At 29.5% G+C, this 14,569-nt stretch overlaps 2 protein-coding genes across 2 annotated transcripts; one reads left to right on the forward strand and one right to left on the reverse strand.

Annotated features, from left to right (window-relative positions):
• On the forward strand, positions 1,349–2,800 carry LOC109334724 (protein LIGHT-DEPENDENT SHORT HYPOCOTYLS 3-like). The gene is made up of 2 exons (XM_019570633.1): positions 1,349–1,779; positions 2,436–2,800. Exons 1-2 carry the CDS (start codon positions 1,511–1,513, stop codon positions 2,773–2,775), a joined length of 609 nt encoding a protein of 202 aa, XP_019426178.1. The 5' UTR covers positions 1,349–1,510; the 3' UTR covers positions 2,776–2,800.
• LOC109334723 (protein CUP-SHAPED COTYLEDON 3-like) lies at positions 6,212–9,046 on the reverse strand. The gene is made up of 3 exons (XM_019570632.1): positions 8,625–9,046; positions 6,984–7,249; positions 6,212–6,849 (listed from the first exon to the last, which is right to left on the reverse strand). The coding sequence occupies exons 1-3, from the start codon at positions 8,791–8,793 to the stop codon at positions 6,478–6,480; spliced, it is 807 nt and encodes a 268-aa protein (XP_019426177.1). The 5' UTR covers positions 8,794–9,046; the 3' UTR covers positions 6,212–6,477.

Genomic DNA, 14,569 nt, shown 5'->3' on the forward strand with positions numbered 1-14,569 from the left:
TATATATATATATATATATGCGTGCTCGCCTCAAATACATTGTTGCATACCAAACATCAATTGGACAAAAATGATACATAAAGTATAATATAACGATGTGTTGTAACATACACAGTTTTTTATAAGCTTGTTAAAAAGCTTAAAATAAACTTACATGGATGTCAGTAACTTACTTTGCAAAGCTTTTTCTTTATATATGATGTTATCCTATAAAGTATAAACCTAAATGTAAAATGAACTCAAAATTTAGTTAGACACACGTGACATCAATCTTTTGTTTAATTCCATTTTCTTGTATACCTAGTTAAATTTAGCATTCATGTGAATTTTTTTAGTTATTAGACAAATTGATGTGAGAAATAAGCTTTTATCTTTTTTAAAATAAAGGAAAGGTGATAAAGGGAAAATTGAAGGGGTAATATGGTCAATTGAAAATGAACTGTCATTCAAGGCTACAGGGTGAAGAAACTGAATCATGTTATTCCCCAATTTTTACCCTTTCAAACTTTTTCTTGTCCCTTTCTCAACTTATATTATTATTATTATTATTATCCAACCATTGTTTCCATATTTCCTAATATAATCCATTTGTAAACAATTCATATAAAATATAGACATGTTTTAAATTTATAACATTCTAAAATTATTTATTCCTTTACTATTATCATGAAAAGTTAAAGGTTTAGTACTATCTTAATATTATAAGACAACTTAATTTTATAAACAAAGGCAAACAACTTTTTAACAAACCACATATATTATAAATCATTAATTAACAAGTGATGATGAAAAGTTTAAGTTTGCTCCACCCTTTTAAGGAAAGAACCCAAACCCTTAGCAATATCAGAAATCAAAGCTACTAAAAAAAACAACACTACTTTCACACCTAGTACCCTTAGGAGCTTTTGTGGTATTGTTGCTCAATAAAACTTACATCTCAATACTCTCATCAATCTCATCATATCCTCAACATCAAAATCAGGGAAATGTCTAAGTAAACATTAAAAACATATATTAAAAAGAATAAGATTTGGAATATAAAACTTCTCATACATACATTTTATTTGTGAATTGTTAACCAATTTTACAAATACTATTTTCATCTCACACTAGTTTTACAAATACAACTTTATAATCATCTGTAGAAAAACATTTGCTTTTGTAATGACAAAAGTCTTTTAATTAATTGTTACAAAGTATGTGTAAGAATTCACATGACAAAATTAGTATCATTACTAGTAAGTAATATCAGATAACAGAAACCAAGGAACTAATCCTCAACTGTTGTCAAAATTATAAGTATAGTTGTAACTCCTTGTCATAATTAATGTCTCTCAGTCCTCACAATTTCAATTTCTTAGGAACCCTAGAACAATAACTACAGCAACCCAGATAAAAAGTATTGCAGGCAAGCTGTAGCAAAGAGAAGACACAAAGTCAAACCAACCTTGGATCTGTGCAAAAGCCTTACAAGGTAATAGTAGTAGTAGCAGTACTCAAGCTTTTTTCCATGAATTCTTCAATTCAACAATTTATGAACACATGTAACTCTAACCCCAACCTTACCAACAACACCAACACAAGTATCAACAACATAACAAGCTTTGGAGGTTCTACTGCTGGTTCTTCATCTTCTCTGGCTTCCACCGCCGCTACCACTAGCCGCTACGAGAACCAGAAACGCCGTGACTGGAACACCTTTGGTCAGTACCTCAAGAATCACCGACCCCCTCTTTCACTCTCTAGGTGCAGCGGTGCACATGTTCTTGAATTTCTCAGGTACATATACACCCTTTTCTTCTCTTACATATCATGCACCTCTTTGTTTTTTCTTTTCTTTTTTTGTTACAAAGAAACTTAAAGTGAACAGCTTCAGAATCCAAATTATCTTTCTTTTTTTAGAATTTTAAAACCAAATTGGTTAATATGGTTTTAAGTGGGGTGTCTTGGCTGCATCGGAATAAATTTGTCTTACACAAAAAAGTGATATTTTGAAGATGTTGAATTCAATATGCTCTTGATCTTAGATTACTGTAAGATTTTAATGATGGGACTCATTATTATCAACAGAAATACTTATCAATGTATTTTGCAATATTGTAACTTTGTAAGTGTTGAAAGACTTCAATTCTTATGAATAGAAATACTTTACTATACGGGTTTGAATACCCCTTCTACTCCTTTCTTAATATGATCTTCACTTGTTTGATATACAAAACAATTTTGTACATATTTTTGTTGATGAAATGTTATTGTTATGTGTATATTTGGCAAGACCAAAGTTCACCTTGGACATTTTTTCTTTTGACTTTTTGTTACAAACAGTTTGTTTAAGTAAAAGCACAGTTAAATTAGTGATAACTGAAAGGAGTAAAATGATTGTGAGAGTAATTTGGTGTATATGATGTTAATGAAATGTTATATTATGTATAAAGGTACTTGGATCAATTTGGCAAGACGAAAGTTCACAGTTCAATCTGTCCCTTCTATGGGCACCCTAACCCTCCAGCTCCATGTCCATGCCCTTTGAGACAAGCTTGGGGTAGCCTTGATGCACTGATAGGTCGTCTCCGTGCAGCTTTTGAGGAAAATGGAGGGAGGCCTGAGGCTAATCCATTTGGTGCTCGTGCTGTTGGGCTTTACCTTCGCGAGGTTCGTGATCTTCAGTCCAAAGCAAGAGGGATTAGTTATGAGAAGAAGCGGAAGCGTCCACCACAACAACAACAACAATCCATGCTCCCTCCTTCATCAAATGCAACTCAACAAGGCAATTAATTCATTCCATATCCAATGGAAAATTCAGCTTAATTGCAAAGCTTTTAGAGACATATATATTCTCTACTTTAATATTATATTTAGGATTCTTTTATATTTTTTACTTCTTTCTTTGATAATTTTAAGTAAGCAGCTATGTGGGATGTTTCTTCAGTTTAATCTTAATTTCAATACTGTACTGTTGGAGTCATATATTTTAATAGGGTTTTAAATTATGGCTGTAATAATTCGAATGAGTTTATCCTGATTTAAGACATTTGTGGAAACAACCAAAATTACAGTATTGAAATGTCAACTATTATAACATTGATCTATAGTTTAGGGTTCCATTTATGAAAGGTGCAATGATCTGGGCCATATAAACTGTTTGTCATTGTATGTTGTTTGGTGTATCAGAAGCAATAGTTTAAAGATGATCTGAGATATGATGCATTTGCTTTTAAAGCAGACAGTGCGGTACTGGTAGTAGACTACTAGTGGGAATGGTGCTGAGAGTGAATGTACATGGAGGCCATCATATTACTTACCATTTTTATGTCAATTATACATTATTCTATTACAAATATATATGCACTTCAATCAGCCCCACCCGCTTATCCAATTCTGCTTAATTATGATTAGGCCTATGGTCGGATTTCATCGGGTTTAAGTCTGGGTTAAAAAATTAGACTCAACCAATATTTAGGATCGGACAGATGATAAGGATGATCTCGATGCGCTATTCAATTATATATAGAATAATGACATATCTTTAGTCGAAAATATCATTAATTCTCTAATTTTTTTCATCATATTATACATGATTAATAATATATATACATATATCATTTTATATGTCAAATTACATATTCATAATAATAAGCAAAATATTGACAAGGTTTTATTTTAAAGAGATATACATCATATTTAATCGAATCTAGGTTCGGTTTCAAAGGATGTCCAGTCGATTTGGGGTCAAGTTAGTTTCGGGTTTAAGATTAAGTTTAGGTTAAAAAAAATGACCCTACTAATACGTAGGATCGGGTAAGGGACAAGCCTTACCCGATCCAACCTGCCCGTTCACCCTAACTTCAATATAAGTATTTGATTTGAATTGTGTATTAGATTGTGATTAAATTTGTAGTTACATTATATTTGCTTAATTGAGGAAAAATATGGAAAATGTATATTATATGGCCACAACTATAGTTGGGATGTGCAGATATTTAAAAAACACAGTTTTTTGAAAGCGATTAACATTGTAGAATACAATTTTACTTTTGAGGCTTAAACTTGGAGATTGGTTATGTAACTTTGATCATTCTCATTGATGGGATAGTTTCTTAATTTTCTTTGTTTAATTTTTACTAAATAGGTATATATGCTTATATTTCAACCTTAGCCAGAAATAGGCAGGGACAAATAAAGGTTATATTTATATTATTCGAATCAAATACTAAATAGCCTAATTAGGCGAACTTATCTTAACAGAAAAGAGAATACACAAGGTAAGTAGCTAGGAGAAGAAAGTGCATTGACATATCTTCATAAGAAACTCTCATAATCAATGAGGCCGATGAACTTATCTGTAAATAAATATAATTTTGGTCATCTATATATAAATGAAGAGGTTCCTATATTACTCGTATCGATTCCCTTTTCTAATAAATTTATAGTTTTGTAGATGCAGTTATATATATAAAATATGTTCCACACAGATGAATTAATGAATAATGTATGATCTTTGGACTTATATTTGATACATTTTAGAGTGATCTGATTAACATGTTTTTTGAGTCCATTTGACTTATAAGGATTGATCACTTCTTGTACTCCAATCATACACATGGTCATTGATTCATGAATGTGAGTGAATAGTAATAGTGCTACGATATAACAGATGAGGCAAATAATAATGGAGCAGTAAAGCTGCCCCCAAAATGTTTACCTTCCCCAAAACTGCATCATTTAAGCTACTCATCACTGCCATTTCTTATCAACAACCCTCCAATCTAAGGGACTGTACCCTTCTCACGTTATCAACAGTATTATTACTATTATTATTACTGCAGATCCAAGTGTGCTGAAACTATCACTAGCAGGGTAACATAATAATTGGTTTTAAGTTTAATATGAGTTATTTTTTGAACTTGAGTTAGTTCGGTTAAAGTTTGCAAACTGTTTGACTCAGTTCAATTAGTTTATTTTGACAATTTAAATAGTTAATTAAATTTTTAAAAATACTACAAAAAGTTTTATACCTATAAATATAACCATATTTATATATATAATAATAACAATAAATAATAAAAATAATGCATGAGTAATAATAAATATAAAATTAGTATTTTATATATATATCGAGTCAGTTCATCAACCTAACGAGTCAAACTGCATCCAACTCAAGTTTGGTTCGTTTATTTAATGAGCTCAAGTTTGGTTCGTTTATTTAATGAGCTCAAGTTTGGCTCATTTGGTTCATAAACCAAGTTTATCGAGCTAAATAACGAACCGAAATTCGAACGAATACCGAGTTGGTTCAGTTCATTGTTAGCCCTAATGACAAACATCTAAACTTTGAATTAGATTATTTTTAATAACCAATCACAATTACTTTTTTTTTCTTCTAAAAAGCTCTTAGACAATTAAACTATTCCAAGTTTTATTAGGAACCTCAACTAACTAATACTTTTTTGTAGAGACTTCAACAAGTTTTGTTACAGAAGAATAGACCCGATTCTTAGAAATGACGCTACGATAAATATAACCAGTATGTGATCAAATTTGCCTATGATTTTCTCACTCAACAAAATCATCAACAAGCTCTCAACAAAAACCTTTGTGTGAAGATTATTTTAAGAAAGACTATCAACTATGTACAAACTACTCAAGAGGGGGGATTTTTAGCTCACGAAGAAGGTCTGCCCCTTCTACAATGAGTATCCATAAAATTCTCAACATCTTTTCTCTTCATGCAATCTCAATTATTCAGTCTAATAACTACTTTACAAATGGTTGGATATAAGCATTGCTCTACCTCTTCAATATATACACCATTTTATTACTCATACAAGCATGATATCTCACAAGTGATACTGGAAACTTTCAAGACTCATCTGGTGACCTACTATATGGGCTATTTGGCTATTTAAGAATGATTTTATTTTTAACTATGTCAAGCACTCTCTATAGCAAAATCATGAATTTGTAAGGGTTAAATTTTGGTTTTGGATAATGGGGAGAGAGACAAAGATTCAATTAATTAACCGAACTGCGTAACTTACTCCTAGCATATCTTAACATCCACTTGTAATTTCTTATGCTCTACCACCACTTTTTGTAATCTACTTATAAATTATTTGTAGCTCTTATTTATTTTTAATAAATCTTTCACCTTTGCCCATTAAAAAACTTGAAAAATGCAGGACATAGATTAAGGATTACTAACTCGCTATCCTGAAAATATAACAAAAGAAGTAAATAATATATTTGTAATAATGTAAAGCCTATAGTTGACCATAGTGTCACATTATAAGCACTTAAATATATTACAACCCTTAGAACCTCTAATCCCTTAATGTAGCATGTGAGTTGCTCCTCGAAGCCAAACACCATAAATAATAAATACATCACAAATCAACCAATTTTGATAACTTACTAGATAATGAGATATGAAGCATATATATGTATATGTACATACATGACACACTTAATATATAATATTTATAAGAAGACCATATTATTATTATTATTATTATTATCATCGACCTCGAATCTAATTCCGTCCAAGTTTGAAGGCAAGCCATCTTGTAAGGTAACTTGTTCGAAATCCTTGTCCCATAAGAATTCATATTCATCATTACATCTTGGAGCAAATTGAGTAATAAGAGTGGTATTATTGGTGTTTAAATGATGATGGATTCCCATGGAGGAAGAGAAAGAGGCAAGTCTATTATACCCATGACTAGTCATCATGGTTTGGTTGGTTGGTGATGGAGATGTGATTTCATACATGAGTTGTGTGTTGTTGAATTTGGCATTATTGTTGCTATCTTCTTTGCTTTTATGAAAGACTCTACACAACACCCACTCTTCCTGTAATCAAGTAAACTTTGACCAAATTAGCAAATAGCAAACATGATTGTGAAACCCCAAATATACTCTTAAAGAAGCTTAAACATCACAAACAAAAAAGTATATTCTTTTCCATAAGCAATGCAACAAAGAACCTTAGGAGGCATATGTGGGGTCTCTAAGCGAAATTCATGCATGATCCATCCAGTTTTGATTCCATTTGGAGCTCTGTTCCTATAGAACACCAATGTCTTCCTCATTCCTACAACCTCTTGTGTCATTGGATCCACCACCATGCGATCCTTTCCCGTTGCTTTCCAATAACCACATGTTGTTGCCCTATTGGTTCTAAAACCAGTTGCATATTTCCGATCACGAAAGCTGAAGAAGTACCATTCATTTGCGTTCAGCTTAGCCACCTCTGTTGTAATTCATTCATAATCACATCATAATTCATTCATACAATTGTAACATGCATCAGTAAAAGTGATTGTGATTGTGATTATGATTCTCTTATTTCATCAAATCTAGTTAAACATAACATGAACAAGGTACAATGTAATAGTATATGTGTCAACAAATTAATGATAATGATTAGGTCTTGCGTGGAATCACTATCACGTGTCAAGTAGTTCATCAATGACATTAAATTGATTTTCTTTTCCAGTTTCCAATCCCACCAGACAAAATGATGACACCAACTTAGTGTTTCAAAGTTTCAAGGTAATTGCTATATATGTAATTGCGTATAGCCTCTTTTCCTCTCTATCTTTTTCACCTATTTTCACACCTTTCATAATGTTGTGTATGAATAGAGAGGACTAATCATTCTACGCCAAAAACATCCAATATGTGCTTTCATCTATAAAACTTTCTTTTTCTTAAATTTCTTCACTTTAAATATAATTACTATTTATATGTCTATATACCTATACGCAAAAAAGTTTATTTTTTCAGGAATCAAATTTATATACATTAAAATTTATAAGAATTAAAGTCTGTATAACTTTATGCAGTATTATACTTTTTTGTTATTATAAAGAATAAATAACATACATTGAAACTAGGAAGAGAGAATGAATTGAACAAAAGAGACAAACAGGTTAGAAGACAATCTTCATTTACTTAATAATGACAGAAAAAAGAAAGCTGTTTGGTATACGTTTAGAGAAAGAAATAACCCAACTATAAACAAAAGACAATAACAGTTATATGTTGGCGGCACGTATACGAATTAGTAGTATATATGTTAAATAAATTTATTACTTTTATAGAGTATCTTAATCATTGATGAACTCAACTATTTTGTGTGGGTGCAACAGCCCCTCTCCTTGCCTCTATCCATCTTATTATTTTTTGCTATTATCACTTCTATCTCTATCTATCTTTTCCAATGGTGTAATTTCAATTTCAGCCATAATATTTGAGTTTTTTTATGTCTCTTCAGCCATATTTAATATGACAATAATTGTTGCTGCATCGTATATAGTTATCCAAAATTACAAGTAATAGAGGATAATGGCAATCACAATTTCCAGCAACTTTTCTGCATATGCCAGATATGTTTGTTTGAGCAGGTTTATGAAGCCAACAAAACAGATATAGACACATAGTTTGTGAACATATGTGATTATTCTGTTTCTTTTGACAGACAGAAACAAAATTAAGGAAAACAAATAAATTAATGGGAAGAAACAAGAGGGTAATCCTTAATATATTGGATGATCTAGATCATGGAGTGACAAAACATATAATAACATAATTAAGATATATAATATGTGTGTGTATATATGTACCAGGAAGCTGCCATGGTTCACATATGTGCAAGTCAATTTCGACCAAGGTACCCTTCAAAACTTGCTCATTTGTGATCTTTTTGTAAAGGTAATGGCACACCAACTCTTCATCACTTGGATAAAACCGAAACCCAGGAGGAAGTGAAGCACCTATGTCTCTAAGACCCATGATTGATTCAATGAAATTAAGGAAATAGAAAATATGAAAAAGAGAGAGAGAAAGGGGAATCTAATGAATATTTGGGAGAATATAGTTATAGGAATGTGGAATATATAATGTGTATAGTTGAAGCTTTGAGATATTAATTACCACTACCTCAGGGGTATTTGAAATATTAAGGTGTAGAGGCTGAAAGTTTAGTACTTAGTACCACGTATATATAATAGTTAGGGTTCCGAAGATAAGAGAGTTTTGTGATTTAGAATTTATTTGCTACAATATTCCACTAGGGGCATGCTTGTGTAAGTAGTTAGTTATAACAGGAAGTTTAAAGAAAACCCAAAGTTACAAGAAATCCTGTAAAGAATTAAAAAGGGTAGAAGAATCATATAACTATCACAGAAACCCTCCAAAATAACTCTTTCCATATTTATTATTAAAAAGTTTATTTCCTCCATTATATCTTCCCTTAGAGAAGAAAAATTATATTACATTAAAGTGACTAATGCCAACAAAGGTTGGTTCAGACATTCATATCTTGTTGCATATTTAAGAACTTTGTTTCAGTAATTTATAAATAGTCTTTAAATCATGAGAGATGCCCTAGCTGTATTCGGCTTTTGAAACCCAACTTACCTAAATCGCTATTTATCAAAAGTAAAAAGACTATTAAAGTAATTAATTAGAAACTAAATTACTTTCACTTTTATCATTTTTTAGCATAATTAAAATAAAAACATTAGTAAAAATATAGGCGCTAACAATTTAAAAATGTGTTACATCGTCACTGTAACATTTATCATATATATTTAGTTATTATTGATTCGTAATGAAAGTAATATAAATCAATAATAAAAAACATAGTAGGCATGTATAAATCTTTACACTGATGGTGCATATATATTCCACTCTAAACCATACATATTCCACTATTAAATTATTTAGTGAAAAATTAATTTTGAAAGTAAAATATTAACTTTAAAACTTACACAAAGTTACATTATACTTTTGTATATATATACCCACATCGTAACATTTTATATATACTATAAAACTGTATACTTAATTTGGGTTCAATTAATGAGCTTTATGGTGCCTTAGTTCAAAGTAGTTTTGGGGGTTCTAGTCAAAAATGTCAAGCTAGCAAGCTAGGAGAGGTCATTATACTGATATTATTAGACTAGGAGTAGTCCAATCTTGGCTGGTTTTAGTTTTCTTCATCTCATAAATATATCTTAATTAATCAATTAATTAAGTATTTATTTTCTTTTAAGATACATTGAATCAAGGTTATTACTTGTAGATTGTCCCAAATTCATGTTTTCTGTATTTTTCCTCGTTTTAGTAACTAGTTTCTTCACACACTCTTTCTATATTAGAATGTATGTGCTTAGTCTTTCTCTGAGATTAACTAATTAAGATTGGTGCAGTTCATAAATGAAGTGTGGCTGTATCTGTTTCTTCTACTTGGTAGGTTACCAAAAGTAAGTATATATGGATCTAGTTGAGTTCCAAAATAAGCTACACCTCATGCAATTAAACATCTAAGACCTGAAATTTTATGAATAATTTTTTATTTTTATATTCTACTTAAAAATAGGGGAGGATCTCAACACTTGAATAACTTATTTATATACTAAAATATGGAACATAAGTTTGGTTAAAAAAATTAGTGACCATCAAGTGAGATATATAAATAAACAATGAGAAAAGTGAAACAGAAGAATCCACAACTTAAATGCACATCGGAGAAAGTTTTTCTCTTTGATTTAAATATATAAAAAGAGGCAAATATATTTTATTATGTTGTTTTTAATTCTTTTTAGCAAATCAAATCCTGCACATCTAGTTAACTGTTACTTAATATTTTGTTCTAAAGAGGCAAATAGTATCCTATTTTCGATTCATAAGTAAATCAAAATATCAATTTTGGTAAGTGACATTTGTTTAGAAGGACAATCATATATTTTAAAAAGGATTAGTTCATTAGTTATAAAGTGATAGAATATCATTGAGTACACAAAAAAAAACAGTGATAGATTGATCCTTGAAATGAAATCTAAACAAGACTCCTCTCCAGTTGGACTCTCCTCCACTTAGAGAAGCAATCAATTATTAATTTAAAATTATAGAATATACATCCGAGTGTGGGCATGCTTTCCAATAATTAATTCATGATTCAAAAGGGGAAGCATGTGACACATTAATTTGATGAACCTTATGAGGCTATGCATGGTGAACATGGACAGATCTAGGAAAAACTGAGGAAATAATTCATGTTAATAGCTGGAATTACAGAGTTTAATTCCAATCATGAACTTGGAAGTCCCATCAGTTATGTTTTCGATCACATAATGATACTATATACTTTACATGATGTGGGTCCCCTAGCCCTAACAATATATAGAGGGGGCCTAATTAATAGTAGTATAGTAATAATTCTAATAAGGCCATGCATGGTGTGTACACTTATCTCAAATGGAGTTTCTATTTTCTAATATGTGATTTCTTTGTTTTGTTGTCATCACTTATTTAATCATGGAAATAATAATGTATGCCAGGACAACAAGGATATCTGCCAAAAATATCTATCATCTAAATTAAACAATAATAAATAAATAATGCCTAACACCTTTTGTAGATAGTTGATATTAGGGATCTAATTTATGTTATGTGTATGAAATTTTTTTATTGGAAGAGACAAAATTAACTTAGATGATCTCTATGCCTTAAAAGGAAGTAATCTCTAATTATTTGCAAGAAAACTTGATATGAAAAAGTAAAAGAATAATAATAAGGAGAGTGTATATGTGTATAAAAATATATTGTTTTAAATCTTGTCTTATATTATGTCTTGCACCAATAAAAATGAAAAAAAGTATCATATAATATGTTTTTATTAACACAAGTTAACATATGAGACATGATATAAGACAATTTATCTTCGTTGGATATGACACATGATGCATGAGTATGATTGGACTCCTCTTCTACCCCCACCCACAATAATTATGAGCAATGTTTATATTTACACATTCCATATTAATAAAAAATTACTTTTTAAATAGTTCAAAGTACAATATGTACGTTAAAATATGTTAATTAATAGTTTCATTGCCGAACGAAAATCATCATTAATATCAGCTTCACATCTCTAACTAAAATGTTATTTTCAGCCCACTTTAAACATTTTATTAACAGCTAATATCAACAATTAACCAATCATTTGCTTTTACTATTATAGCTCTCTTTTGAATATAGAAGAATTTCGTTTACTATTGGATGCTTTTATTATGGAAAAAAAATGTATGTAGTTTTTTCTAACTATATCTTTAATTCATGGCTAGCCATTGCTTTTACCCAACGTTTAAATAATTAAACTATGTTGCTTTATTTTAGAAGAAAACAAACGAATATAGTTAGTTCCTTCTCCAATATTAATTTATAAGGTTACCCTTTTTACATTGTTTTGCTTTGGGTGATTATAGCATGTGTGCATATGAATGAAAGAAATGATATAATTTAATAGCAGTGTTATTTATCCACAAGAAAAATCATGTTTGGAAAGCAAAGCCCACTATGAAAATATAATTAAGTCTTAATCGGATTCAATCATTTTTCCTCTTTGTGAACAAAACTAAGGGAGCATCAAGCTTGTCCTTTATTAGTTTATTAATATTTTAGGGAAATCATCAATTTCATGCGGTTCACCTAAAATAACCGATAGTTTAAGACTTTATGTCATTTTCAGCTTAATAATTTGATGCAATTTGAAAATAGAAAATAAACGGAAGCACAATCCAAAGATTCTTGTGATAGCTTGAAAATGTAGGAAATTGATTTCTACAAGCATAAGCATCGCAATCAGACATCGAGTATGTATGATTGATTATTTCTAAGAAATGACACGATCGTAGGAAATTAGACAATCATATATATACACTGCATAATAACACTATAGGTTTAGATTAAATTCAATATACCATAATTATTAGTCAAATTTTAGAACTGCAGGGCATATCTGCCAAATTAAGTTTTTCTTAATTTTACTTGAATAATATTTTTCAATATTATGAAACCGAACCGGGCATTAAATAGAAAGAGATAAACCGATTAAACCGTCTGATCAAACTAAGTAATTTTATATATAATTAATAGTTATCTATAATATATAATTATATATAAATGCAAAGTTATATATAATAAATAGTTATGTATAATTATATTGAAGTAACATATTTATATCTTTTTTCAGACTGAAGTAAAATAAAATATAGAATAATATTGCATTTTTTAAATTGTGTGTATCGTTCAGTTTATTTTCCGAGTTATTGCAATTTAGCCGAGTTTAACACAATCGGACCAGAATTTTACGGTTCAAAGTATTCTAGCCCTCCATTCAGTTAAGATGGCATGCCATAACTATTTTCAAATTCAGTCAACGATCAGACCAGTGTCCAATTTGATTCTCATAACATTAGTACTTTCTATACTATTTTGGATAATCCTAATGACTTGTATTTTGATTTTATTTCATTTAATTATTATTTTCCAATTATTTGTATATGGATTATGGAATAGTGAAAATGATTAAAAAATGTGTTCTCATTATTGCATATACAAATTCTTAAAAAAAATGAAATTGAAAATAAAAAAAAGAACCACAATCAAAATTGACAAAAATATATAAAAAACCCAATCATGTAAGATAATGTTAGATCCACAAGTATCACGTAAGATGAAAATTCCAATATTAAATACACTTGTTAGGAGATTATATAAAAGCAGATGGTCTATGTTGTATAATTAATAATAATAATAATAAATAAATAAATAATGAAATAGAAAATATTTTTTCATACTATATTAATCTAGTGTTATTAATATTGCATTACCCATCAAACAAATCAGGATAATCATATAAGGATATAACATTTACCTAGTAGTTCATTAACTAAACTACATATTAGTAAATTAGATATATATATTATACAAAAATTATTCTTGAAAAATTAATAAAAAAGACAATATATGTTTTTATTTATAACAATTGTTAAAATAAAATGTGACATTTGGTGATACACCATATTTTAAAAGTATAAACAAAATATAGTAATCATGTATTTGATCTTATATATCAATGTTTTGGTAAAAGTTAAGTCACTTTATTTGAAAATTAATTTTAAATAAAATTCGTTCGGTATGACTGGTAAGTTCAAGTGAAACCTGATTGTATAACCGATTTGACTGTTATAATTACATGACCAATATAATTATTTTATCGTATTAGTATGGGGACCGATTCACCAGTTTTCCGGTTGAACCGGTCAGTATGATCAGTTTTCACAATACTGAATTAATCATTTTAATGACATTTCAAAATAATAATAATAATAGGTTGCCCACTCAATATAACATGTCAATATGTTGAACTAGCTAAAATTCATATTATAGAGGATCTTATCGGAAAATAGTGTTTTGAAAGGATACGAAGTTGGTAGGGATAAAGTGATGAAGTCCATTTGCAATTCACTTACGATACAATGTTGATGGGAAAGAACTCAATAGAGAATGTGAAAGCCATAAAAACATTTTTAAGTTGTACGAAAATTAATTATCCTAAAAGCAATCCTATTAAGGATAAAATTTGAGGTTCATTGCATAATATATCAAATATGTCCAAATCAATTTAAGGTTTATTAGGTATCAACTAAGTGCCGAAAATGTTTTGGCTAAAAAGTTAATTCCAAGTTAAATATCTTTGATGAGATATTTAAGACCTATC

This window comes from Lupinus angustifolius, chromosome LG19 (assembly GCF_001865875.1).
Source record: "Lupinus angustifolius cultivar Tanjil chromosome LG19, LupAngTanjil_v1.0, whole genome shotgun sequence".
In the NCBI taxonomy this organism is placed as follows: domain Eukaryota; kingdom Viridiplantae; phylum Streptophyta; class Magnoliopsida; order Fabales; family Fabaceae; genus Lupinus; species Lupinus angustifolius.

What these genes read in the sequence shown, in the direction of transcription:
- LOC109334723 (XM_019570632.1), bottom strand. Translation starts at nt 8,793, where the DNA reads ATGGGTCTTAGAGACATAGGTGCTTCACTTCCTCCTGGGTTTCGGTTT. An exon ending in TGAACCATGGCAGCTTCCTG is followed by an intron (nt 7,250 to 8,624) that starts GTACATATATAC and finishes GAATTACAACAG; the next exon opens with AGGTGGCTAAGCTGAACGCA. An exon ending in CCCCACATATGCCTCCTAAG is followed by an intron (nt 6,850 to 6,983) that starts GTTCTTTGTTGC and finishes ACTTGATTACAG; the next exon opens with GAAGAGTGGGTGTTGTGTAG.
- LOC109334724 (XM_019570633.1), top strand. Translation starts at nt 1,511, where the DNA reads ATGAATTCTTCAATTCAACAATTTATGAACACATGTAACTCTAACCCC. An exon ending in CATGTTCTTGAATTTCTCAG is followed by an intron (nt 1,780 to 2,435) that starts GTACATATACAC and finishes TTATGTATAAAG; the next exon opens with GTACTTGGATCAATTTGGCA.